Here is a 27259-nt window from a genome sequence, read left to right as displayed (position 1 = left end):
AGTAACTTATTACGAACAACTGGCATAGAGAGGTAGAATTAGATCCAACTCTTTAATTCCTAGTTAAGGATTGCATTTTATGAAATGAGTTCTATGAAGCTGATATTGAGACATTCCAGTTCTCAGATCTAAGAGAAGAATAAATTCAGCTTTCAGCTTTAAAGACTGTAGATAGCTTGAATGAATGTGTTTCCTGATATAGCTATCAGTCAGCTGTAATCCCAGTGTGCAGGCTAAGACTAAGTTTCTACTGCAGCTGCCATTTCTCTCTCTATAATTTCTCTTCTTACAAACATTGAATGAGAGAGGAAGACATATAAGGAAAATGGACAAGTATGAAAATTTTACTCAGTTGTTCTCACTACATGTAAGTTCACAAGGGAGGAAGCTGAGGAAGTTTGCATTTGTCCATTGCTTTGTCACAAATCTTATAACATGTATATCTACTACAGATATTTGTTGATTTATATTGTTTTCATTGAGCCCTCACGGTTGACTTTAGTCAGATATGATATCATTACAATTTTTTTCAGATTTGAAAGGAAACTTCACTATAAATCCAGAAGAAATTGATCAATGTTTTTCAAATTTATTGTAAGGGCAAATTCTAAATTCATGTTTATGTCTTCCTGTTTTTATACAGTGATTATAACCTAAATCTATAATTTATATAACAAATTAGAATAATAAATAGAGAGCCAGTATGGTTTAGTGGTTAAGGCACCATATTAAAAACTAGGAGACGGTGAGTTTTAGTCCTACCTTAAGAAAAGGAAAAAGTCCTGTACTTCTTCTCCTTGCACTTTTCCAAACTTTTGCGGTAATTCTATGTATAAGTGCTATTGAGGAAGATCTATGACAATTTGTCATGGCCAACTCACCATAGCCCACTCGCCACAAGATAATTTGCTGTGGGACAAGAGTTACACTAATATTAAAGAAATGGTGGAATAATTAAAGAAAGGATTTAAAAGGAGAGACAGAATGAAATGTGAATGTCAAAAATTAAAATATTTTTATTTATTTTGAATAATTAAACTGAATTGTTAAATTGCCCTATGGCAAGTTGGCCTGCGGAGAATTGGCCGTGTCAAATTGTTCCATAGCAAGTTGGCTATGGCAAGCTGGCTGCAAGCGAGTTGGCCATGGCAAGTTGTCCCATTCCTTATTGGAGATGCTATACCATGCTAATTTCCTCACCTCAGATATAGCAGTTTCTTCTTCCATTTCCCCAGAATTTTACCACTAGTCTTTTTTTCTTTTAAGTGAAGCTTTTTTCTATTCAGGAAACGAAGCAGTTAAGGCATGGCCAAATCTATGTGCCAAAGACATCTCATTCCTATATGACAAAGGACAGCTTCCCCTTTTATAAGTTGACTGACAGTCAGATGCTATCACACTGTCAGTAAATGTGGGGTGGGATTTGCAGACTGCACATTCATGACAAACACTCTATGTATACTATTCGATAAAGACTTACAAATAGGTAACCACTTGACAAAACTGTAATTTAAAAACTGTCAAGATAGGGAAGGCTTGAGAGGAGCAGGGCCAGGTGAGACATGCCTGTGCAATCAAAAGATAAATTCTTCATGCTTACTAGGAAGTTGCAAATTACAATCTGAAAAAGTACAGAATCCATTGTATATCTGTACCATGACTACAATGAAGAAACTAATGCTCTGTTGAGAACAATTTTTGATTGATCAAATATTTTTAGAACTGCTCTTCAAATTGCTTCAGAGGTGGAACAGACACTTCAAAGTAGTTTTCATATATGTATTACTAAGATGAGATTTCTGAAAATATCCCAAATAATGAAAATTTACTCTATGAAAGCATATAGTAACACTAGCTTCTAAAATATTTCAGCATGTGGTAGCATTTCCTTATTTCCCATATGCTCAATGTAATATAAAACATAATTTTACAAAATCTTTCAAGTATTTGGCTAAGAGATTATGTTACTCTATAAAACATACGCACACAACTAAAATACCATCTATATAGACTCATGTTATAGTATGTCCGCACTAATCTTCCTCAGACAAGTTATTTAGAAGCTTAGTTTAAATAAATTGTAAACCACCAAGCATTTATTTGTGAAAATGGTTCATAAAACTCCTTGTTTAAATACTATGGGCATGTCAAGAGTCATAATTAGAATATTATCACTGAAATCAAGTGAGGCTTATATTAATCATGGACCTTCACCCTAATAAAACTCTCTTGGTTAATACCATGCTAACAATGAGTTCAATAATAAGAGGACATGTAGAAAATAGATTGTTGGAACCATAATCAACATTTCTCTAATACAAACTGAGTCTGGAATTTTTATGAATATTGTATAAGAAACGTTCCTGTGATAGATCACACCATTTGTCTATCTTCCCATATTTAATTTGATCTGCAGTCTTGTGAATCTTTTCTATAACTACTAATCCTGGATTTTACCACTGAGCTATGTTTTCACCTCAAAATACTATAGAAAGGCAAAAAACAAAATTCTAATTCAGGATGTGAAAAGGATATAAGAATGACATCATAGCATAAAAGAACTACACTTTTGGAGATCAAATGTCAGGCCTTTGAGGTAATTCAAACAAGAAGCAGAAACCATGAGTACTAAAATGATTTTTATTGTAAGATTAGGGTAACAGAATCTTGCAAATCTGAAAGTACTTATTTCCTCCTTTACCTTTACTATCCAAAAAACTAGGGAGCATCCTTTCTGAAACACATCCCACTTCCCATCTGTTGTTATGGACTGACATACTTTTTGCATGATGCTAGGCTAGTCTATGGCTCTTCCTCATGCCTCCCAAGGTCATTCTCACATACTGTTAAAATAATATAGTTCACACAAAATCAGCCCAATTCATTTAAAAGTAATCACAGTTAAGGATGAAGCCTTATAAGGAGACACATTGTAATACTGTAGCTCTTATTTCATAGATTTTTTTTCAGTAATAATTATTATTTAGTCATTATTAAGTGACTTCACTGATTCAATAATACTTGATCACAGCTGACTTCAGCCAGATATTATATCATTACAATTTTGTTCAGATTTGAAAGGAAACCTCACTATAAATCCAGAAGAAATTGATCAATGTTTTTCAAATTTATTGTAAGGGCAAATTCTAAATTCATATTTATGGCTTCCTGTTTTTATACAGTGATTATAAATGTAAATCTATAACTTATATAACAAATTAGAGTAATAATTAGAGAGCCAGTTTGGTTTAGTGGTTAAGGCACCGTATTAAAAACCAGGAGGCTGTGAGTTTTAGTCCTACCTTAAACATGAAAGCCAGCTGGGTGACTCTGGGACAATTACTTTCTCTCAGCTCAACCCACCTTCACAAGGTCGTTTTTGTGGGGAAAATAGGAGGAAAAAAGAGTATTAAGTATGTTTGCCACCTTAAATTATTTATAAAAATATAGACAGGAAACAGACAAACAAACAAATAAGGATAGATCTTATGCAAACATTTTTAAGAGGGCTTGAACTTGTCGAGTTGTCCAATCTTTGAAACTTTGACTTTGAATTACAAGAAGTTTGGAAAAAAACAGATAACACCAAAAATTTACTTTTTTATAGAGTGTAGATTCATAGAATTAGTCACAGTTGTCAAAAGAACTGATAAAAAACAATTCAACCAAGAACCGGGGTGGCGCAGCAGTTAGAGTGCAGTACTGCAGGCCACTTTAGCTGACTGTGTTCAGCAGGTCAGTGGTTCAAATCTCACCGGCTCAAGGTTGACTCAGCCTTCCATCCTTCCGAGGTAGGTAAAATGAGGACCCAGATTGTTGGGGGCAACGTAAATGTATATATATATTGCTTACTGGTGTATACCGCTTAGAGAGTGCTTGCACTTAAAGCGGTATATAAGTCTCATAAATAAATAAATAAACCAAGTTCCAATATATTTTAAAAATGTAGATCTTTTTAAATTAACTTACATTACAACAGAGCATAGTATATTGTTATTACTAATCATTTTCAAGTTTTAGAACTTTGAATTATTATAGAGAAGACACATGCAGTGCTTGTTATTATTCACCTTCAATACTCAATACATTGGCTGAAGAACATATTTTGTTCTGTAGATATTGTGGGGCTATCTGATTAAGGCTGCAAATATCCAGATGACTGCTAGACAGCAGCAAACACATTCTTCTATATCTTCTTGTTACCACTTAGTGGCTGTCAAGATTTTTTTTGCAACCCAGATCTGTTAAACATAAGAAAGCAGCAATACAATTGCTATGCAAACAAATTACAGAAAATGTTCAGTATCAATGCACTTCTACTTTACATACATGTATAAAGAGTTATGTTTCCTTTATTTAAATTATATGCTGCCTATGTCATTATCTAAAGTAATTCAGATTAAAGGGATTTGTTTCTAAAATACTATCAAATTTCATGTAATCTATATACAAATCTGTTTATGGACACGACTGAAAATGATTGGGACTTTAAAGGTATCAATGGGACCAAAACAACTAGACAAATCACTTAATTTCACGTCAATTCCACTCCACAAGGCAGGAGTTCTTCAATTCTGCAAAAGCAAGAGCCCTTAAAATGGTAAATTAATTTATATAACTCCACTTCTTGATGAATAAAAACCTAATAATTTTATTATGGATAGGGTTGGAATCTAATAAAGCCAATTAGCCATGACTAGATTGTTCCAGTGATGGAGCAAAAGTGAACATATCTTCATTTAGACCTAAACCAATATTTAAAATGAAGAGCTTTCTTTAATACAAATTATTTTATTAGATATTCTTATTTAGCAATTTAAATTATTTCCCAAATTGTAATTCTGCTTATATAATTGAAAATATGTAGCCTGTAGCAATGCAATTTATAAGGAAAAAAATTACCATCTATTGCAGTTTCAGCTTCCAAAGTCCGATCAAAAGCTTATCCTATGAAAATTATTTAATTCTATTGACATAAAACATAATGAACATCAAAGAAAAACATCACATCATTTTTAATAAATATGATATGAAAGCTTTAACTACAACTCAAGTCTTCTAGCTGGCTACTATAATTGGAATTATGCTATGTTTCATGTCAGATGGAGACCTCCCATTTTTATGGTCACATGAGAAAAAAATGGCTCATTAGCTTTGGGCAAACAGAAACAATAGTGTAGGTCAGGGGTAGGCAACCTCGCTCTTTTATGATTCATGGACTTCAATTCCCAGAATTCCTGAGTCAGCTATGCTGGTATAGGTCTAATGTTTTGGCTCATATTAAAGAGAGCATGATCTATCTACCATATCTCCTCCTCCATTTCCTCAAATTACAAATGATTTGCAAATAAAATTAGCATAAATTTGACAATGTATTGTATTGCATTAATATCCAATCTCCATGCCACTTCTGTCCTCTTCTTCAATGAAGGCAAACACTCTACTATTTTACAGCAGTTAGTATGATTAAATAATACCCCACAGACATCTTTCATTTCATTTGGGTTAGGGATGTATGTTATTAAGCAAAGATTTTAGTAATTCAATCTCTCCTTCCAGTTTGGATAAAGGTACTTTGATATCTAAAACAAAGAACAAACTAGTGATTCCTGCCGCAAAGTTCTACCTTTGGCATGAAAACTGACTAATGACTTTGAGCTGGTCACTCTTAGCCCAACTCACCTCACAAATGTATTGTTGTGGGGAAAATAGGAGGAGGAAGGAGTATTACATTTGTTCATCACCTTATTTACTTATAAAATAATGCAGACAGGATAAAATGTTTAAGGATTTCAAAATTGGTTTCAGTTTTTTTAAAATGCATAGATAAAATAACATGTTATTTTATAATTAAATAACTTTCTAGGATTAAGAGGTAAAGGATGAAGAAGAGAGTTTCTAACGTTATATAAATGTTTGAATTGTTTTAATTATTTAATTTTCCATTGCTAAAGATTTTGTATGAAACAGACTTAAAACAAAAACTGGAAGACAAAGAGTTTACAGTACTATTCTTCCCCAAAACAATTTATCTGTATGAAACTCTTGCAAAAGAACATTATAAAAGCACTAAACACCCAGTAAATTAAAATAAGTAAAGGTTTCTAAAATGCAGTGTTAGCATGTACTGTATGCTTGAAAGAAAATAATAATGTTTTTTTAAATAAAAGGACTGCAGTATAAACTTCATACTCTCAGTGGGCTGTGAAAAAGGTTGATGCCTTTTTATATGGGTATCCAATTTCAAACCTTTTCAGTAAAATATTTCTTATATGAGACAACAATACCAACATCTGCAGGGTCCTCCAAGAAAGCTGAAATTCAAGATAAGCCAAGGGTTTTGCAGTTAGAATCACTGGTAGTAGCAAACCACATTTTAAACAAAGTTTGAATTCAGGGTTTAAGCAGGCAAGCAACAAGCAATAAATTAGGCAAAAGAAGAGATATAATCCTTCAGGAATTCATCATGTCCCCCGACTTGCTATGCTTTTAAGAAGGCAGAGGGTTATTGAAAGAAAGGCTGTTTATGTCCTCTACAATATTTTGAAGAAAATTCTACACAACTTTAGTAAGACATTTCCCAACTAAACGAGGTTGTATAAGCAGCCATGCACTTAAAATTCCCATTAGAGTGTCCTTGCACAGGTCAGTCTCACACCCACCAGAAGGAAAAGCCATAATGTTAGTCTTTAGCTTTCTTTGATCTCTGTTTGCAATCTACTCTAATTCAAAGTATAATTGACAGAGTTCTCAGCATCAAATGCAAAGCCGTGGCTTTCAGATCCACCTGACAAAAATGTAGTAGTTGCAAGAGAATTCAGCTAGCATTATTCAGCAAAGACCGTTTTTATGTTAGGGCTTTAACACAACTAGGACATGAATTGGTTTTTAAAAAGGAGCAAACCTTAGTTAAATATCAAGTATCCCAGTTCAGTTATCTTGTATCATAACTTATGATAAGACTTTCATAATAAATTTACCCATCCTCAAAAGTGTTAGTTTTTAACACTCTCATTTACAGATGGAGGAATCAGCCCAGAGAGCATCTTGCCCAGGGCCACCCAGTAAGACCAGGACTGAGCTGGGATATGAAATGAGAGTTCTAAGATCCAAGCCTAATAAACTATTCACTGGACCACACTGGTTTCGGATCCAGATGCAAGATGAGTCATGACCCAGAAAATAAGCTGAAGATCTTTGTAATAGCTAGAATAAATGAACCATTCATATTTCCTGCAAATAATAAAACAGGCTTCACTTTTTTACTCAGCATGCCAAGTTCAATCCTTCCCCATTTCAAGGCTCCTGTTTTTTAAGGAAAAGGGCACACAGTAAGAAGCACCAATGTTACTGCTTCCAAACCAATTTCTAGAACGTGTGTTTTCCTACATCCTTCTGAGTAGATATAAACATTCAGTAATACTTTTATGCAAAACATACAGGCAGCTAAAGAAAATGTTCCCATCGTATTGTTATTGTTACAGAGCCTCTCTCAGGGAGATGGGCAGTTAAGAAGTGTGAAAATTAAACAAACAAACATTTTATGATTGTGACTAAGAATCATCACTGCCCTTTGTAAGAGATAGGACCATTATTTAAGAGTTATCCCAGCCTTGTGCCCATTAAAATATAAAGCAGACATTTCCTTAGAAGTTTACTGCTGTAACCTCTATATATTGTTATTTGCAAAATGGAAAAATACATTGATCATAATTTAGCAGGTTTGTTTTGAAGTTTATGTCAGTTGCCTTCTAAAATCCTGATGTACAGAGTGATTTTGTTCCCTGAGATTTCTTGGAAACTTTTTTGCAAAAAAGCAAAAGAACTCTATTCCAACCAGAATCCCATGATGGTAATCTTAATGTTCCACTAACTGCAAAAAGTTCAGTCAAAATTTCAACCCAAGGACTTACTTTACTATGTACTTTACTGGTATAATGAAATCTTTTTACATAGAGCACCTTATTGCATTTGAACTACAAAGAAGCCTTTCTTCTGATATAATGGCAGTTATTGCTATTTTGTATTTTTTGTTTGCTTGTTTCATGAAAGGGATAATAAAAGCCAAAACATATAGTGATGCTTCATCTAAGAGAATAATTTGGTAAATAAAAATGTAACATCAATCACTTTAGATATACATTGGAAGAAAACAGCATGAAGATTCTGCCCTCCAACAGATTATTGCAAAAATATCTGAATATAATTTATTTGTAAATACCCATGTTAATTATTAATCCAGCAACGAATCTATAGCATTACTTTTTGTCTTAATTGTAAAGAGCTATGTTAAATAGCATTTATTTAAGCAAATAGCTCTTGGAAGCTTAAAATAGCTTAAATGGCTGCTTACATTTATAATATTTATAAATGGAACATTAAAAATGCAACATGTATATAACAAGACTAAAAAAGTAATATTAACATTTGATCCACTTTGCTGAAAAAAAGTGTTTTGTCTTTAGCTAAATGTAGTTATATTTGTGATATTCTAGATGATTTTAAAAAAGAGCCAATTTGGTGTAATGGTGAAGGTGCTGGCCTAGAACCCAGGAGACTGTGGAAACTAGCTGGATGACTTTGGGTCAGTTATTCTGTCAGTCCAACCCACCTCACAGGGTTATTTTGGTGGAAAATATAGGAGGAGGAAGAGATATCAGGCACGTCTATTACCTTGAGTTATTTATAAAAATAATAAAGGCAGGATAAAAAAATCTAAAACAAGAAATGTGAATGGAAATTACCTAAAAGACATTAATTCCATATGTTGAATCCGCCAATATGCCAGTTTATTAAAGATATAGATTAGTGTCTTGAAAAGAACTACATCACAGAAAAAACAAAAGTATATTTATCCTTTCCTCTCTTGGAGTAAATAGTGATATTTAGTTAAATTTCAAAAGAAGAGGGAAAACAATTAGTTGTGAACAGTGGTGGGATTCAAATGTGTGAACAACTGGTTCTCTGTGCCCCTTCCAGAAGTCCATTCTGGGCCTGGGTAACAAAAAATTAGCTACCAGTTCTGCCGAAGTGATGCGAACCGGCTGAATCCCACCACTGGTTCTGAGGTTTCAGAGTAAAATCACACAGTAGAAAATAATAGTACAATTTCACATAATAATCTAAGTTGCAATTGAAATATTAATATTAAATTAGCCACAATTAAATATGTGTAGTATTAACAAGAAGTCTGGATTATATAGATTATTTTAGGACAGAAAGACGAATGATTAGAAAATTTTGATTTATTTTTTAATTACTCCAAGGGACCAACAACAAAGTTAAAATAACATTACCAATTCTATTAACCTACTAAAAATTCTTAAGAGTTGCCAAAATATTAAGGACAGTTAGAAATCATTATATATCTAATATATTAATGCATAAAGATCAAGGAAAGCTCAAACAGATCTGGTTTCTTTTAGATTTTAAGACACCTAACAAACCTCTAGAATTTATCACATGCAATATTTTCAGTTATTCTGACACCAGGAAGACCATGTGACCAATTTTGTCCTGTTGGGATTCATCAGAAATGAGTGGCCAGATGTTATTTTATGGGGTTCAAATTCTTTATGAGGAACTGAACTCATGAACCTTCAAACTTTAAATGATTATATACAGTACATTAAATTTAGAAGCTTCCAGGTCCTAGTGCTAAATAGTTACAGAACCAGTATAATGTTACTTTTTATATAATAATGTTACTTTTTTAGTCTTGTATATGTAGTAGCTTCCCTTAATCTCTCAGAGCAAAGATATTGATGTTACATTATGTCATATTCCCATTTTAGTATTTTATATGACTTTCACTCTCCATCAGATATGAATAAGCTAGAATCCCATGCATGGGGACATGACATAATGTAACATCTTTATTAAATGAGCATGGTGGCTCATGTGGTTAGGAGGCTAAGTTGGAGGTTAGGAAGCCCACATTCGAGACCCGAGTGCTGCTGTGTGGTGGAGTGAGCTCCCATCAATTGCTCCAGGTCCTTGACAGGGACACAAAAGGAGCCCCCACGGACATCCCTCAGGCAATGGAGATGTCACTGACTAATCCTTTCAACCCAGAAGCGCCTTAAACTATTTAAGCATTCTCTCTTGGAATGCTTATGAGATGGTAGACATTATATAGAATTCTTGTAGCTCATGTGGGATTTTTTATAGGAATAATCAGCAGGACAATTATAAGTAAAATCATTTAGACTAATTTATGTAACCAAACATTAGAGATAAAAAGACTATCACAAAATTATTCAAAGAAGCACACTTTAGTAAGTACTGCTTCGGTAGATGCAATGTCTGAAACAGTAAAAGTCATTTTAAAAATTAACCTTTCTGTGTAATTTAAGGATTTACAAATGACCACACAATTTTATTTTTTCTATAGCCAAAAGGCATAAGATAACTGAGTTTAGGCAGAATATAATTTTTTATCTGGAAAAGTTGATATATGTTCATTATTTTTATAATGAAATATTTATGTACATACCGAGATTTTTGCATTATAAATTTATCCCTTGTATATGTTTTTAAAAAGCTTACTTTTCTTCTGAAGTAGTTTGGGTATCTTGTAATGCCATCTTTGGTTTAGTATTTCCAATTTTTGAAGCCCGTTGTCTTCTTTTTCTACTTGGAACTGTATCAGTAATATCTGGACTACCAAGTAACGTATCTCTTCTGGGTTTGACTGTCAGAACAGAAAAGATAACTTAATAAGTCATGGGATTAAATTATCAATTCTGGGAACATTATGAGAAGATATATGAATAGCAAATGTTACAATTATTGATGCCTTGATAAATGCACATTTATTTCTCTGGACAAAATTTAGGTCATACTATATTCCTCTGCTCCTCCTAACATTTGCTTCTTCTCAGCATGTTAGGCTTGCTCTTTCTCCACTTTATACTAAATCTGGTCTAAACATCTAGCTGACTATGCAGCCAACCATCCATCCATCCATCCATCCATCCATCCATCCATCCATCCATCAATAAATAAAATGTAATCCAATTCCTAAAACTCTGGGCAACTCACAATAACCAAACAAAGGAAATTACAGTAAAATCAGTAAAAGGTAAAAGATGGCAAGTGCAACAGTGCAGATGGAATGGAATAAGGGGTCCCACTTTTTGTTGTCAAACAACAGCAGAACGAGGATCATCCAGATTCAGGAGGAAATTTATTCCAGAGGGCAGCTATTTCTACAGAGAAGGTGTACATCCAGAATCCCGATAAATAACATTGTTTAATCCAAGAATCCCAAGATCTGCTGACCCTGCAAAACTGAAGTGATTTGGGAGATATTATATAAAATAGGCAGTCCCTCAAGTAATCAGGTCCTATGCCACAAAGGACTTTATAGGTAACCACCATCCTCTTGAATTAGATTCAAAAGCAAGTTGGCAATTGGTGTGCCTTGCAAAGCCGAGATATTACATGGGCATACTGAAGCACCCACATCACTGCTCATAATGCTGCATTCTGGACCAGTTGAAACTTCTGTATAGTCTTCTAGGGCAACCCTGTGTGAGTGTGTTGCAGTAGGATGTGAAATGAACATTAATCTAGTTACATACTACTTCCAAGAATAAACTTTCATTTCATTAGCTTAGAGTTCTAAACTTTAAAAAATGCTTACATTATCTCTACAGGTAGCTCTACCATTTTTTTTAACATCTTCAAACCATTTTTTCTTAAAAATATTTCCAAATATCCAAGTGAAGAGATCAAAGTTTGCAAAAGAAAAAGATAGGAAATTCATTTTCCAGATTTCCTTTTTCTGATTTGCAAGGAACCAGCTTGATGGCATACGATCTCATTTTTATGTTTCCCAAGATGCAAATGTTAGAGGAAATAAACTTTTTTCTCCATTTATGAATTGATCCACAGGATTTAGGTTAATAGACAGAACACACATTACTTCAAGCTTTTAAACAGAGGATAATTCCATTACTAGAATAAGTATATTGGTTTCACTATGTCTCATTCCTAAACAAATAAAATATATTGGCGATAATAGTTTCACTTATTAAATTTAAGTTCTCACAGATGCTGTTTGATTTTTCTCCATCATATAAAGAAATGTTTTTTTAGTCATCTCAAGACTTAAAAACTTCAATTCACATGTAATATAAGTACTATAAATTATATACAGAAATTGTATCCTTACACATTTAAAAACAAGATACTTTACATGATATAGCCTAATTATCCCCAAAGGATAATAAAGAATAATCAATATGTGCTTCTGCTCAGAACATTACGAATATTCAATTGATTGTATAGAAAATGTAAATATTATATTTCTTTCAGTTTGGTGTAGTGATTAAGACATCGGGATAGAATCCGGAGACAGTCTGACCTTAGGCAAAGAGCCAACTGCCTTTAATCCAATCACTCTTCCGAAAATTGCAGGGACTTATCCAGGCAGTCATTAGGAATCAAAACAGACTTGAAGCCCCCTCCCCCATACACACACTTATTTCAAGCACAGCAATGACCCAAAGAGTCTATTTTCTTTTATATTAAAGATGAGATTCCATAACTTTTATCAAACTCTTCTTTTCCATTTCATGGACAAGCAGGGAGGGCATGTAATGACTATATAGAAAGAGAAGCAACAATTAATGTTCTATCATGGTGCAGAATACTGCCTGAAATTGTTTGGATCAGAGTCTACTATTTCTTTAAAAAAGAAAAGCCTAAAAAGCCTTTTTTTTTTTGCTTACATAATGTTCATAGAACTATAAAGTTCCATATAATTTGTCAGAGCCAAACTATATCTGTCTAATTGTACTTGTACTCCTTAAGGTCTTCAGGAATAAGTATTAATTTGCCACTTGAAAAATACATTACTTGTTATGTAGTATCTCTTGAAAAGAACAACACAACTTCAAGCGTCTAATTGAAATTAAGCTTACTGGTTTTGGTTAAAACTAGCACAAATATTTAAGGTACTAAATACAACCCTTTCAAAGTAAAAGTATATTTTCTCTAAATATTTCTCTTTTGATAATTGCCATTACAAGCCAAAAATATTTTAAATTATATACAAATTGTTCTATCTTTGGGGAAGAATAAGGAAAACAGATAAAATACTACATTTATTTGCATTATACCCAAATTGAAAAAAAGATAAAATAAATAAATTATAACAACACATCCTAGCCTTGTGCAATAGCAATAGCATTTACACTTATATACCACTTCATAGTGTTTTACAGCCCTCTCTAAGTAGTTTTCCCCCAACAATCTGGCTCCTCATTTTACCGACCTCAGAAGGATGGAAGGCTCAGTCAACCTTGAACCGTGAGAATTGAACTGCTGGCAGTTGGCAGAATTAGCCTGCAATACTATCCCCACCTTTAGGAGATATATCAATCAAACAGGGTTTAAGTAAAACAGGGTTTAAGTAAAATGAATCTTTAGCTCAAAATAAGAAATTATTTTTTTTACTGTACAGTAAACTGTTTCCTGTGAAATGTTGAGTGGTGGAAAAGTAAAAAAAAAATAGAGCTTTTAATGTAACAGGCAGCATCTTAAGAAAATTCCCCCCTCCCCCTTGTATGGTTGTGTGTGTGTGTGTGTGTGTGTGTGTGTGTGTGTATGTTATGTATGTCTGGGTGCAAAGCAAAGCTATCTTCATCACCCCTTTCTGTATAATTAGGCAAAGCTAATGCTCACAAAATTTCTTTTCAAAGCCATCATCACATTTCCCTACAAACTGGATTATTGATTGAATTCTGGGCACAATTTAAGGTGCTGGTTGTCTCCTTTAAAGCCTTGCATGACTTAGGATCGTAACATCTTCAAGATTCCTGTACCCTCTATTATCTGCCTACTCAATTAAATCTAGGAGGAGTGTGCTGTCCAGCTCATTCACACACACATGTAACTGACATCTGGAGAGATATCTGGGGAAGCGTCTGGGGGAGTCATCACAAGGAGTCTCTCTGGACTCCTATGCTAAAAGTCTGTCTGAGACCAGAGGTTGGAGGGGAAGATTTTCTCCATTGTGGCTTCTCTTCTTTAGAACCATATATTGTTGAGATTAAACTTGAATCAATTTTATTAGGATTAAGAAAAACTGTTAGGGCCTAACTATCCAAGAGGCCTTGATGGAATGATGTGACTTGAGCCCTTCTTGGAGTTGATTAGAATCTCTGTTTGTTGAAACTCATTTGAGATAGCAGAATTATTACTTTGAATTTGTTTTAAGTTTTTACTGTACTTAAAAATTTAAACCTATTAATCAGTTCATGATTGAAGCACCTTATAAAGACTGACTAAATAAATAAACAACACCCTTTCTCCTAAAAACTCCTATTTAATCAGAGCTTGGAGGGGAATCTTAGTTTTCTCTTTCTCTTCCATCCTACATCATATACATTCTTGTTTGTTTTACCTTCAAAGTTCTGACAATAATTTCCAAAAGAACAAAAGCTATGGAAAGGGAAGGAAAAAGGACAATGTATTTTTATTATATTCTAAAAGTGCCTCTCTTGAAACCATGTTGATTTATAGGGCTGAACTGGCAGTTTGCCATCTGGCACGAGGACTGACAGACAGGATAGAACAGTGGGGGTTTATTACCTACTTATACACTACAACAAGTCATTATTATTACTATTCCCATTCCACAAATAAGGAACATGGGAGGGGCATGTCTAAGAGGAAAAGGTTACCAAAGACCAGTTCACAAGCTTAAAAGCAGATGAGATAAATATAATAAAGCATCCTGAAGTAAAACTCTGGTTTGGATTTATTCCTAAGTCCAGTTCTGCGCATATAATATAAAGCACAAGTATCATTTTTCTTGCACATATTATTTTGCCTATCTGCACACTTAAGACAGGCTTTATTTAATGGTATCTGGGAATGACATTGTGAGATAGAAGGAAGAGTCACAGATTAGACAATGGTCAGACCAGGAGCAGATGAGACTACAGAAGAACTGGGGGTATGGCAAAAATCTCAGAAGGGACTGACTGTCTAATTTGTTGGTCTATAAAGGGGTGGGGGTGGGGAGATGCACTTTCAGTTTTGCAGAATTCTGTTAATGTAAATTTATAATTATTTTTGGGTAAACATCTTGTCTGGACTAACTTGTAAGGCTGACACTTCATCACTAGAAATTTATATATAAAGATGCACTAAAATTCACATTGAACTGGGCAGTAGCACAGAGCTACATCCCATATTTTGCAACATAGAGCAAAGGGTCTTTCATTTGATTTCTGTCTAGCCCTCTGCATCCTTCTTTGATGTAATCAATAAAGTTAAAGACTTATCATGAAGTGAATCGCTTTAAAAGAACTACTGTATAGAGAAATCAGGAGTTGGAGAAGGGAAAACACCAATCTCTTTTTTTTAAAAAAAAAAACAAATTTTATTGTTTTTTTAATTTCTTAAAACAAAGTATTCAGGACATATCGTATCTATCTATCTATCTATCTATCTATCTATCTATCTATCTATCTATCTATCTATCTATCTATCTATCTACCTATCTATCTATCAATTCTATACATGTCTAATCCATTAGTTAATCAATCTCTTTAAGCTGACAGAATAGTATCAGACCTTAAATCATTTCAATCCATTGAGCAGGATTCAAATTTCATCCAGTTAGTTGTCATAGCTAAACATCCATGTTATACAACAAACAAGTCATCTTATTTAATTAACATTCAATTAATTATTAATTTAATCCAAATCTAAAACATCTCTTTACTTCAAACTCATAATCTTAATCCTTATATCAGTCCATAGTTCTAGGTTGCCTTTAATCCAATATATGAAATTTTAAATTTCATTTTTCAATCTTATTCTAGGTTTCCTCTTATGCCAGGCAGGTTTCCATAGCAAAGCTTCCCTTCCAGGTGATGAATCTCTTTTTGTTGCTTGTAGTGTCATTTAATTCGAGAGAAACCATCTTGGTCTCTGCGTTGGCCCTCTGTTTCTCTTGTCCATAAAGCCTCATTGCTTGAGAAGTTCAAAACTCAGTCTTTGCTTTTCCTGATCTTGCTTGTAAGGCAAAATAAGATTCTCCTTATCCTCAGTTAAAACCTCTTCTTGTATAATCTGTTTTGTAGAGTAGTCAAGTGTAATCTGAGAGTCAGTTTTAAGGTTTAAAGTAGGAGTTCTGGCTCTTAATTCTGTAATAAACTCTTTTATTGTAGTACATATTTTTTCTTTAGCCTCATAGATCTTTTCCAGTATAAGTCTACAGTTTAAATGTGATTGAGGCTTCTCCATTTTAGCAATAGTTGAAGAAAAATCCTTTTTTCTTTTTCTTTTTTTTCTTTTTTAGTGAAGGCTACAATTGAACATTATCCACCCCCACAGATCACACAGCTGGCTCAAATTATCTTTTCTCTTGATAAATACTTTGAAGGCCAAAACCAACTCATCTCCAAATAGTCAACAATTCCAATATTAACTTTTGACCAGTAGATATCCTCAGTAAGCTGAAAAGACTTCTTCAAACGCCATTTTTCCTTTTTTTCTATTTTTTAAAGGAAGAATGGAAAAAGAAATACTCTACCAATAAAATACCGCTCCCAAAAAAACCCCATTTTTTTCTGTACCTCAACGTGAATAGAGATATATAATCTTTAAAAAAGTTTCAATCTGTCCTTTTATAAAACGCCTTTGTTCCCACACATACAGAAGCCGCTTTTTTCAGATGGGGAAGTAATTCCAACGAAGCTTTTACAGGCAAAAACAACATAGGGTAAAGAGAGGAACAAAAGGGGTCTCACCCGGATCATCCGCGGTGGGTCTGTTATGCTTAGATGTCGGTGTGACTTTCGGCTGGTGCAGCAGGGTAGTCGGCCATCTTGCAGGCTGATCTTTACTCCGTCGGCCCTGAGGAGATAGCTGGAGACACGGGGGAAGGTGCCACCATCCCCTATCTACCAGCAAGCCTCCTCCTCGGTGGTCGCCCCTCCAGGGTGACTTTCGGCCCCCTAGGGGGTCTACAGGCGAAGGAAATTCCGGACGGCGCAGAGATGAGTCTCTAGGTACAACCGGTGTCGCCGCGTTCCAGAACCGGAAGTCAACACCAATCTCTTTTGAGTAAACCACAACAATATATATAAACTCAATGCCAATTGAGCATAAGAGCTGTTCTGATGAATGTGCAGTAAACAGTTTTGGAAAAGAAGGTTTTGGAAAAGAAGATTGAGAGAGATGGCAGATGTTAGAAAACAACAAATAGAAACCTGAAGAGAAAAGACCTGCTGGATTCCCTTTATCAGGCCCATATAAACAAACACCCCCAACTCTTTATGCTGCCTGGCCGATGGAACTAGGCATAAAAGAGAGCTGGTTTCTCCAGCTGGAAAGTCCTAAAAGAGATTTGAGTAAAGAGATCCTTGTATGCCCACAGGTAGAGCTGGAAGGTTTGCTGAGATTGCTGGAGTGAAAGCAGGAGAATAAGCCTCAAATTACTGCTACCAGAGCAGTTTAATTCTGTTAGACATTTTATTTTTAATGTTACCTTGAATTCTTGGTGTGGACTGCTGCAAATCCAAAAGGTCATTTTCGTTTTCAACCCTTGCCCCTGAATGTATTGGAGGGAATAAATTTCAACAGGTTCTCTACATCTTTGAAGAATCCAGAATCTGCTTTCCATAACTCACTAGTCAGGTCCCCCACTGTCTGTCTAGAAGGATCTTTGCCACAAGGACATCCTGTCAGAAGGCAGCATCTTTGGTTTCAACCTTTCCCCCCCAGAACTAAAACACACAATGTGAAATACTTTTAAACCTGGAGCATATACAGTAATTAGTGCCAAATTCTTTATATTTACACGTTAAAAATTCATTTCATGCACTTTAACCATAATATTAATAGCAGTGACATAAACTGTCAGCTTGTTAAAATGAAGCATTTAAGATATAAAATGAACCTCCACCCCCAATTATAGGTTCACCAAGAGGAAAAAAAAATGTAATGAGGAGAGTTTATAAAAATGTTTTGACTATGAAAGGAATTAAGGTTTCTTTCAAAGCATAACAATGAAAGCTCTATACTATGCTTTGAAATGTAGGGACATGGATCATAGGTAAAAGCTCCATAACTAAACTGGTGAAAACTGAGGAATTATAATTTTGTTATCTGAAACTTGTACTCTTTATTTTTTTTCTGCCCAAAATGATTTACTTTTAAATGCTTAGCAGGAACCAACTATATCAACAGGATAAATATTTTTTAACTTTGTGTACTTGCAAATGGGAAAGCATCGACAAACCAAACTTGTTGAAAGATAACATATTCATTACATAACACTTATTTTTGCAATACTTTCCTGGAACTTTGGATTTATTATTCAGAGTTTAATTTATCCTACATTATCTCTGCTTACTTCATTTAGATTTCAAATAAAGATTAATTTCTTCTTCTTTTTTGCAATTTTAATTTGCAGACTTGCTTAGACTGAAACATGTTTGGCATTTTGCTAATAGTTTGTAATAGCCAGAGTACATTATTTGATTTTTGGCTCCTCTAAGGTGATAATTAGAAATTTGAAAATATTTTCTCATATTAAAAAGAAAGTGGCTAGTGAACAGTAACATTGTTTTAAACAATTTGGGGAATAAATGCAATACATTTTATTTATTTACACTATTTGAATATTACCTTAAAACAGAAGTTTTCTTACATATTCTAGACCAGTGGTTCTCAACCTGTGGGTCGGGACCCCATTTGGGGTCGAACGACCATTTCACGGGTGTCGCCAAACAAGGCTGTCCACCATTTCCCCCCCCTTTTCTTTGGAAACGGCCCTGGTAACCGGTGATGTATAAGTGGTTGGGGGTCACCACAACATGGGGAACTGTATTATGGAGTTGCGGCATTAGAAAGGTTGAGAACCACTGTTCTAGACTATTCTTAAAGTTATTTATCTTGACTTTTACTGGCCCAAACTGCAGTGAACAAAGTTGGGTAACACTAGAATAACAAAAAAAAATAAAAATAAAAAATAAAAAATACATTATTTTAGATCTATATTATTCGTTCTGCTGCCCCTTGTTTTATTTAATAAATTTATACCCCACTTTTCCTCTAAAACAGTGGTTCTCAAATATTTTGGCCTTTGACCCCTTTTCATTCTTAAAAATTATTGAGGACCATAAAAAACTTCGCTGTTTTGTTTTATCTATAAATGTGTACTGCATTAGAAATTAAAACTAAAAAAATGTTAAAATATTTATTTATTTGAACTTGCAGACTCCCTGGAAATGTCTTGGGTCCCCAGACTACATTAAGAAACACTGCTTTAAAATATTATTAAAATGAATATATATATGTAACTAAAACCCTTAAATAACATTAACAAATACATCTGTAAGAAATAACAAAACCCAAAACCTACATCAAAAGCAAATCAATTTAGCTAAGACTGTGGCATGTAACGATATATGATACTCTTGCCATTAAGAATCTAAAACCACTTAAATAATATCTAGTATGAATTATCAACAAAGAATTGCACTAAATAGCATTCAATTATCTCTCAATCTACAGTAGCTGCAAATTTGAATGTTTAGGATTCAATTTTACCTATTCTATATGGGTCAAAGATCATATTCCATTAAATAGCTCTATCTCGCTATATTTGTTTCAGGCAACACATTACCTGCATTACATTTGGGCAACTGAGATAAGCTACACAGAGAGGACTACCTTTGGAAAGCACATCAGCAAGCAATCCTGCAAAATATTATGCAGTCAAAATCCATTGAAATCTATGATCTATTATTTGGGTAATTCAAATCTGCACTAAGTTTTTTTTTTTCACACCCACTTCAAAATGTTTGCTTTCAAAGGTCTAATTTCTTAGGACTTGGCTATTAGGGTGACTATCATTTACATTCAGGAGAAGCTGTTTCGAAGGTATTTTAACTCATAAGACACTTGCCTGTTTATTACACAGATTAATTTTTGTCTTTATAGTTTTCTTCTATACAGATTTCTTTTGTATTTACTCAGTTTTTTATGTTTTAAGTATTATAGTTCATCAGTAATGGTAAGACGTATACAATATAATGTTAATAAATAATGTGCTAGCTACTTGAAAGGATATCTTTGATAGGAAGATCCAGTAAATTTTTAAATAAATTAACATGATATATCTATTTTCCAGTAATCTTATTTCTAAGTCAATGTATACCTACTTCTGAAGTTTATTTTATTAGCATTATATATCGAGATTATATAAAATTATTTCATTTAGGGCTTGAATATGTTGTAATTTAAAGTTTTCTGAAGCCAATTATAAATACAATTATAATATGATTTACAGCCTCAAGGGAATTTGAGGAAATATAAAGAAAATAAAGAAACATAATCATCTGAGAAAAAGAACATACTTTTAAACATGAATCAGTCGATCTACAGCAATTTTCCCTCCTGATTTTATGCTTGAGGCATTTATTCACTTATCGTTTATTCCTGAAATTATTGACTAAATATGGAGAACCACAGCAAAATGTTCAGTAGTCCAGGGATGTTTCCAGATACAGCTACATTTCACAGTTAATTAACCAAATTATTTTCCCTCTAAAGATCAGATTACTTGGATATACAGGCAGAGAGGAATCTATGACAAGTGTAAAACAATGATAGAATGATATGAAGAAAGAAGAGAGTATCTTCTAAATATGGAGCTACATTTCTTCCTCTTTGACAAAAAGAATAAATAATACTTATTTTAAATAAAAGTAGGAGAAATTAGACCAATTTGCCTAATTACAGAAAATGAAAAAGCATTAGGAACTATACATCTCTGTATTGTTTCCAATAAAATAACTGAGTGTATATATATATATATATATATATATATATATATATATATATATATATATATATATTTGTTTTCTGATGTTTTCGCGGGTATTTGTATGTAGGTCTTTGGTTGTTCGGGTTTTCTCCCACGTAAAATTGGAAGTGTCTTGGCGACGTTTCGACGAAGTCCCATTCGTCATCTTCAGGCTGGTGCTTTCAGCTTCGTGCCTCGAGCAGCAATGTGTGGTCTTAGCTGTTTCTTCCTTTTAACTGCCAGTGGGGGTATGAACTGATTGGGTGGGAGCTTGGCTGTGTTCTGATTGGGTGGAGGTGTGTTCTGAAGGGGCGTGGCTGTGCTCTGAGGATTGGCTGGGGGGTTGGCTGTGCTCTGATTGGCTGGGGGAGTGTTCTGTTTGGTTGTGCTCAGGTTAGTCTGAGTTGCAGAGGGATTCAAGATTTTGGGCTGCCCTGCCATTCCTTGGCTTCGCGTTCGTGGTCGTGCTTCCTCTTCATGGAGGGTGTCAGTTTGCTTCATGTATGGATTGGGGGGGTTTAAAGTGGCTAATGATGCAGCTGTGGTCTGGCTTCTGGTTTGTGGTCGTGCCTCATAGTCAGTGTGGCTTTGGGTTTGTTTTTTGCGTGGATGTTTGGTGGTGACATCCTGTGTGGTTTTTGTGAGTGTGGGTCTGGTATCATTTTTTGTGTTAGGGAGTCGTTTGTCAATGAGGGCGGGTTTCCAAATGGCTGGTAGGCGGGAGGTATCATCTCGCTTGTTCATGCTGTGTGGGCGTTTTTCTATCTCGATGGCTTCTCTGATTATTCTGTTATTAAAATGTTCACTTTTGGCAATGGTTCTGGTATTTTTAAAGTCAATTTCATGTCCTGTGGCTTTAAGGTGTTGGACCAGGGAAGATGTTGGTTCCTCTTTTTTGACTGAGTTCTTATGTTCTTCAATGCGTGCACTTATTCTTCTGTTGGTTTGTCCGATGTATGTGGTGGGACAAGTGGTGCATGGGATTTCGTATACTCCTTGATTTTCTAATTCAATTTTATCTTTGGGGTTTCTAAGGATGGTGGATATTTTTCTGTTTGTGCAGAATGCTGTTTTGATGTTGTGTTTATGGAGGATCTTACTGATTCTGTCTGTGGTGCCTTTTATGTATGGGAGGAGGGCTTTGCCGTTTTCTTGTTCTTTGTCTTGGATTTTAGTGGGGGTTTCTTTTTGGATTAGGTTTGTAATCTTATTTCTATGGAATCCATTGGATGTTAGTACATTGGTGAGAGTGTGTAGTTCGGGTTTTAGGTGTTGTTCGTCAGCTAAGCGTTTTGTTCTGGAGATGAGTGTCTTGGCTACAGAGTTGATCTGTGCTGGGTGGTGGTGTGAGAGAGCGTGCAGATAGCGGTTTGTGTGTGTTTTCTTCTGGTAGATGGTGTGTCCTAGGGAGCCATTGGATTTCTTGTAGACTAAGACATCCAGGAAGGGAAGTTGGTTGTTAGCTTCTGTTTCCATGGTGAACTGTATTTTGGGGTGTAGGCTGTTGAGGTGTGTGAGGAAGTTGTCCAGTTTTTCTTTCCCATGTGGCCAGATTATGAAGGTGTCGTCTATGTATCTGAGCCAGAGTTTGGGTTTGTGATCCGATTTTTCTAGAGCTTGGGTTTCAAAGTGTTCCATGTAGAGGTTGGCAATGACAGGTGAGAGGGGTGATCCCATGGGTGCTCCTTCTGTTTGTTTGTATTTTTGTCCATTATAGATGAAGTATGTGTTGGATAGGCAGTGGTTGGTCAGATCTAAGATGTGTTTGGGGGGGTTATATTTGTTTTGAATAGCTGTCAAGGCTTCTTTGATAGGCACTTGGGTGAAGAGGGATATGACATCGAAGCTCACTAGTAGGTCGCTGGGCTGTAAGTTTTGTTTCTTTATGATCTCTATAAACTGGAATGAGTTTTTTACGTGTGAGGTAATGGATTCTGCATAGGGCTGTAGTTGTTTGGCGAGAAATTTGGCTAGGTTTTGTAGAGGTGAGCCTATGGAGCTGACTATAGGTCTGAGTGGGGTTCCTTCTTTGTGTATCTTGGGGAGACCATAGAGTTTGGGGCATCTGGATGATTTCTCTCTGGGAATGATTCTTTGCTGGATCTCTTCGCTAATGGGGGAGGCTTTTATTTTGGATCTGGTGGTTTTTTCCAGGTAGGTGGTGGGATCTGTATTTAGGGGTTTGTATGTGGAGTCTTGGAGTAGGTTGGTTAATTTGGTTTGGTAGTCAGATGTGTTCATAACCACCGTGGCGTTGCCCTTGTCTGCTGGTAGGATTATTATGCTGGTGTCTTCTTTTAGGATACGTAGTGCTGTCTGTTCCTCTTTGGGTAAGTTGCTTTTGGGTGGCTTGCTGGTGCAGAGGATGTTGGTGACCTATAGTCAGCTTCATGGAGGGTGTCAGTTTGCTTCATGTATGGATTAGAGGGGTTTAAATTGGCTAATGATGCAGCTGTGGTCTGGCTTCTGGTTTGTAGTCGTGCCTCGTCATCGGTGTGGCTTTGTTTTTTGCGTGGATGTGTGATGGTGACCTCCTGTGTGGTTTTTGTGAGTGTGGGTCTGGTATCATTTTTTGTGTTAGGGAGTCGTTTGTCAATAAGGGCGGGTTTCCAAATGGCTGGTAGGCGGGAGGTATCATCTCGCTTGTTCATGCTGTGTGGGCGTTTTTCTATCTCGATGGCTTCTCTGATTATTCTGTTATTAAAATGTTCACTTTTGGCAATGGTTCTGGTATTTTTAAAGTCAATTTCATGTCCTGTGGCTTTAAGGTGTTGGACCAGGGAAGATGTTGGTTCCTCTTTTTTGACTGAGTTCTTATGTTCTTCAATGCGTGCATTCAATAAAAGCCTCCCCCATTAGCGAAGAGATCCAGCAAAGAATCATTCCAGAGAGAAATCATCCAGATGCCCCAAACTCTATGGTCTCCCCAAGATACACAAAGAAGGAACCCCACTCAGACCTATAGTCAGCTCCATAGGCTCACCTCTACAAAACCTAGCCAAATTTCTCGCCAAACAACTACAGCCCTATGCAGAATCCATCACCTCACACGTAAAAAACTCATTCCAGTTTATAGAGATCATAAAGAAACAAAACTTACAGCCCAGCGACCTACTAGTGAGCTTCGATGTCATATCCCTCTTCACCCAAGTGCCTATCAAAGAAGCCTTGACAGCTATTCAAAACAAATATAACCCCCCCAAACACATCTTAGATCTGACCAACCACTGCCTATCCAACACATACTTCATCTATAATGGACAAAAATACAAACAAACAGAAGGAGCACCCATGGGATCACCCCTCTCACCTGTCATTGCCAACCTCTACATGGAACACTTTGAAACCCAAGCTCTAGAAAAATCGGATCACAAACCCAAACTCTGGCTCAGATACGTAGACGACACCTTCATAATCTGGCCACATGGGAAAGAAAAACTGGACAACTTCCTCACACACCTCAACAGCCTACACCCCAAAATACAGTTCACCATGGAAACAGAAGCTAACAACCAACTTCCCTTCCTGGATGTCTTAGTCTACAAGAAATCCAATGGTTCCCTAGGACACACCATCTACCAGAAGAAAACACACACAAACCGCTATCTGCACGCTCTCTCACACCACCACCCAGCACAGATCAATTCTGTAGCCAAGACACTCATCTCCAGAACAAAACGCTTAGCTGACGAACAACACCTAAAACCCGAACTACACACTCTCACCAATGTACTAACATCCAATGGATTCCATAGAAATAAGATTACAAACCTAATCCAAAAAGAAACCCCCACTAAAATCCAAGACAAAGAACAAGAAAACGGCAAAGCCCTCCTCCCATACATAAAAGGCACCACAGACAGAATCAGTAAGATCCTCCATAAACACAACATCAAAACAGCATTCTGCACAAACAGAAAAATATCCACCATCCTTAGAAACCCCAAAGATAAAATTGAATTAGAAAATCAAGGAGTATACGAAATCCCATGCACCACTTGTCCCACCACATATATCGGACAAACCAACAGAAGAATAAGTGCACGCATTGAAGAACATAAGAACTCAGTCAAAAAAGAGGAACCAACATCTTCCCTGGTCCAACACCTTAAAGCCACAGGACATGAAATTGACTTTAAAAATACCAGAACCATTGCCAAAAGTGAACATTTTAATAACAGAATAATCAGAGAAGCCATCGAGATAGAAAAACACCCACACAGCATGAACAAGCGAGATGATACCTCCCGCCTACCAGCCATTTGGAAACCCGCCCTTATTGACAAACGACTCCCTAACACAAAAAATGATACCAGACCCACACTCACAAAAACCACACAGGATGTCACCACCACACATCCACGCAAAAAGCAAACCCAAAGCCACACCGATGATGAGGCACGACCACAAACCAGAAGCCAGACCACAGCTGCATCATTAGCCACTTTAAACCCCTCCAATCCATACATGAAGCAAACTGACACCCTCCATGAAGAGGAGACACGACCACGAACGCGAAGCCAAAAAATAGCAAGGCAGCCCAAAATCTTAAACCCCTCTGCAACTCAGACTAACCTGAGCACAACCAAACAGAACACTCCCCCAGCCAATCAGAGCACAGCCAACCCCCCAGCCAATCAGAGCACAGCCAACCCCCCAGCCAATCAGAGCACAGCCACGCCCCTAACCAATCAGAACACACCTCCACCCAATCAGAACACAGCCAAGCTCCCACCCAATCAGTTCATACCCCCACTGGCAGTTAAAAGGAAGAAACAGCTAAGACCACACATTGCTGCTCGAAGCACGAAGCTGAAAACACCAGCCTGAAGATGACGAATGGGACTTCGTCGAAACGTCGCTAAGACACTTCCAATTTTACGCGGGAGAAAACCCGAACAACCAAAGACCTACATATATATATATATATATATATATATATATATATATATATATATATATATATTTCCTTAATGGTTATAAAAATACGAATCCCGGGCATATTTGTTCAATGATGCAATCTTCGATCTCCGGGAAGAATATACTCCAGTTATTTATTGTTAAAACAACTTTTAAAACAATAAAAACAGTTATATACATGATTAAAACAACTTAGCTTTCGCTGGTCCTCTGCCAGCGTCCTCAGAATGGGGCTTAGGGGGTGGAAAGTTCTTTTTATCACCTTGCTGATCCAATTGCCTACTCATTGCCCTCGTGACTCATTGCCCTCCGCTGCTCTACCTGCTGTTCCTGTTCCTGACAGGAATGGACAACAAAGGGTGTATGAATCGGCAGGCTAGGAGAGGAGGGGAGTTGGAGGAGGGAGATGAGATAGGAACTGGCAATGGAATGCAAAAACGGCAGGCAGACCAGCAGCCCAACAGGACTCGTGTAGTGCCGAATCGGAGGAGGCATCTTGCATTGGGTAGAGAGGAGGGATTGAGGAGTGTGTTAATGATAACAGCGCAGGGAGAGGGAGACAGCACAAGGATGACAGAGCAGAAAAATACAATGTTAGAATGCAAAAAAGAGAGGGCGGAACAGTTAAGGCAGTCACAGGCAATCAGGAAGAGTGGCCCTATCACGAGAGCAATGAGTAGGCAATTGGATCAGCAAGGGGATAAAAAGAACTTCCCACCCCCTAAGCCCCACTCTGAGGACGCTGGCAGAGGACCAGCGAAAGCTAAGTTGTTTTAATCTTGTATATAACTGTTTTTATTGTTTTAAATGTTGTTTTAACAATAAATAACTGGAGTATACTCTTCCCGGAGATCGAAGATTGCATCATTGAACACACACACACACACACACACACACAAACACATATATACACACACACACATACACTCAAGTTTTGAAATAAGAGACATTTTACCACTGCAACAATTTGCTGTTCTGAGTTTTGTTACAAAAAGGGTATCTGATTTTCTTTGTAGTCATAAATATCTCATTCATAGTCCCAAATACTGTTGCCCCAAATTCTATTGTGTTTACAGAGCAATTTCAGATCAGTTTTTCTATTTTTCTATTTGCACAAATTCAACTGAAAGAATGTTTTGAACAGCCTCCCCCTCAGCCAAATGAGAAATTTTCTTTCTATGCACAGTCATACTAAATTTGTTCACCCAGTAGTTTCCATGCACTCTTTCATCTTTTGCCCATGTTCTCCAAGGAAAGTAAGTTGTTTACATAATACAGGTAATTCTATGCTTTTTGCCAGGCATCTTATGTTAAATGATCAATCTTTTTCAGGCCTGAGGGAAACTCAACAGAAGAGATTGAGTTGACAAGTCAAAGGTCAATCTTTAGGGGCCCATTTTCTGATTCAACTATGGATTCTCATTTAAGAAGGCTGTTAACCTTCATAGTTGCTTATTTAGTCTCAGATTAAATTTTTTAATCCACCTCTGCTGATAAATAAAA

At 36.0% G+C, this 27259-nt stretch overlaps 1 protein-coding gene across 13 annotated transcripts in view; it reads right to left on the bottom strand.

Moving 5' to 3' along the window:
* The window catches only part of XRCC4 (X-ray repair cross complementing 4), a 103488-nt gene that overhangs the window by 23311 nt on the left and 52918 nt on the right, over positions 1 to 27259 (bottom strand). For 8 of the 13 annotated variants that reach the window (XM_039352601.1, XM_039352603.1, XM_039352611.1 and 5 more), the window contains 2 exons: positions 10549 to 10693; positions 3303 to 3363 (listed from right to left, as the gene is read on the bottom strand). In XM_039352601.1, coding sequence (XP_039208535.1) covers positions 3303 to 3363; positions 10549 to 10693 — 206 coding nt within the window. Of the gene's footprint in view, positions 1 to 3302; positions 3364 to 3878; positions 4242 to 10548; positions 10694 to 27259 lie in introns of those variants that run through there. The other 5 variants (XM_039352607.1, XM_039352606.1, XR_005557822.1 and 2 more) reach the window with 4 other exon arrangements.

The sequence above is a fragment of the Crotalus tigris genome, unplaced genomic scaffold, assembly GCF_016545835.1.
Source record: "Crotalus tigris isolate CLP2741 ecotype Arizona unplaced genomic scaffold, ASM1654583v1 scf7180000018455.1436977, whole genome shotgun sequence".
Taxonomy (NCBI): Eukaryota; Metazoa; Chordata; class Lepidosauria; order Squamata; family Viperidae; genus Crotalus; species Crotalus tigris.
Note: the sequence above shows the minus strand (reverse complement) of the source record. Positions and strands in the feature narration are given on the sequence as shown.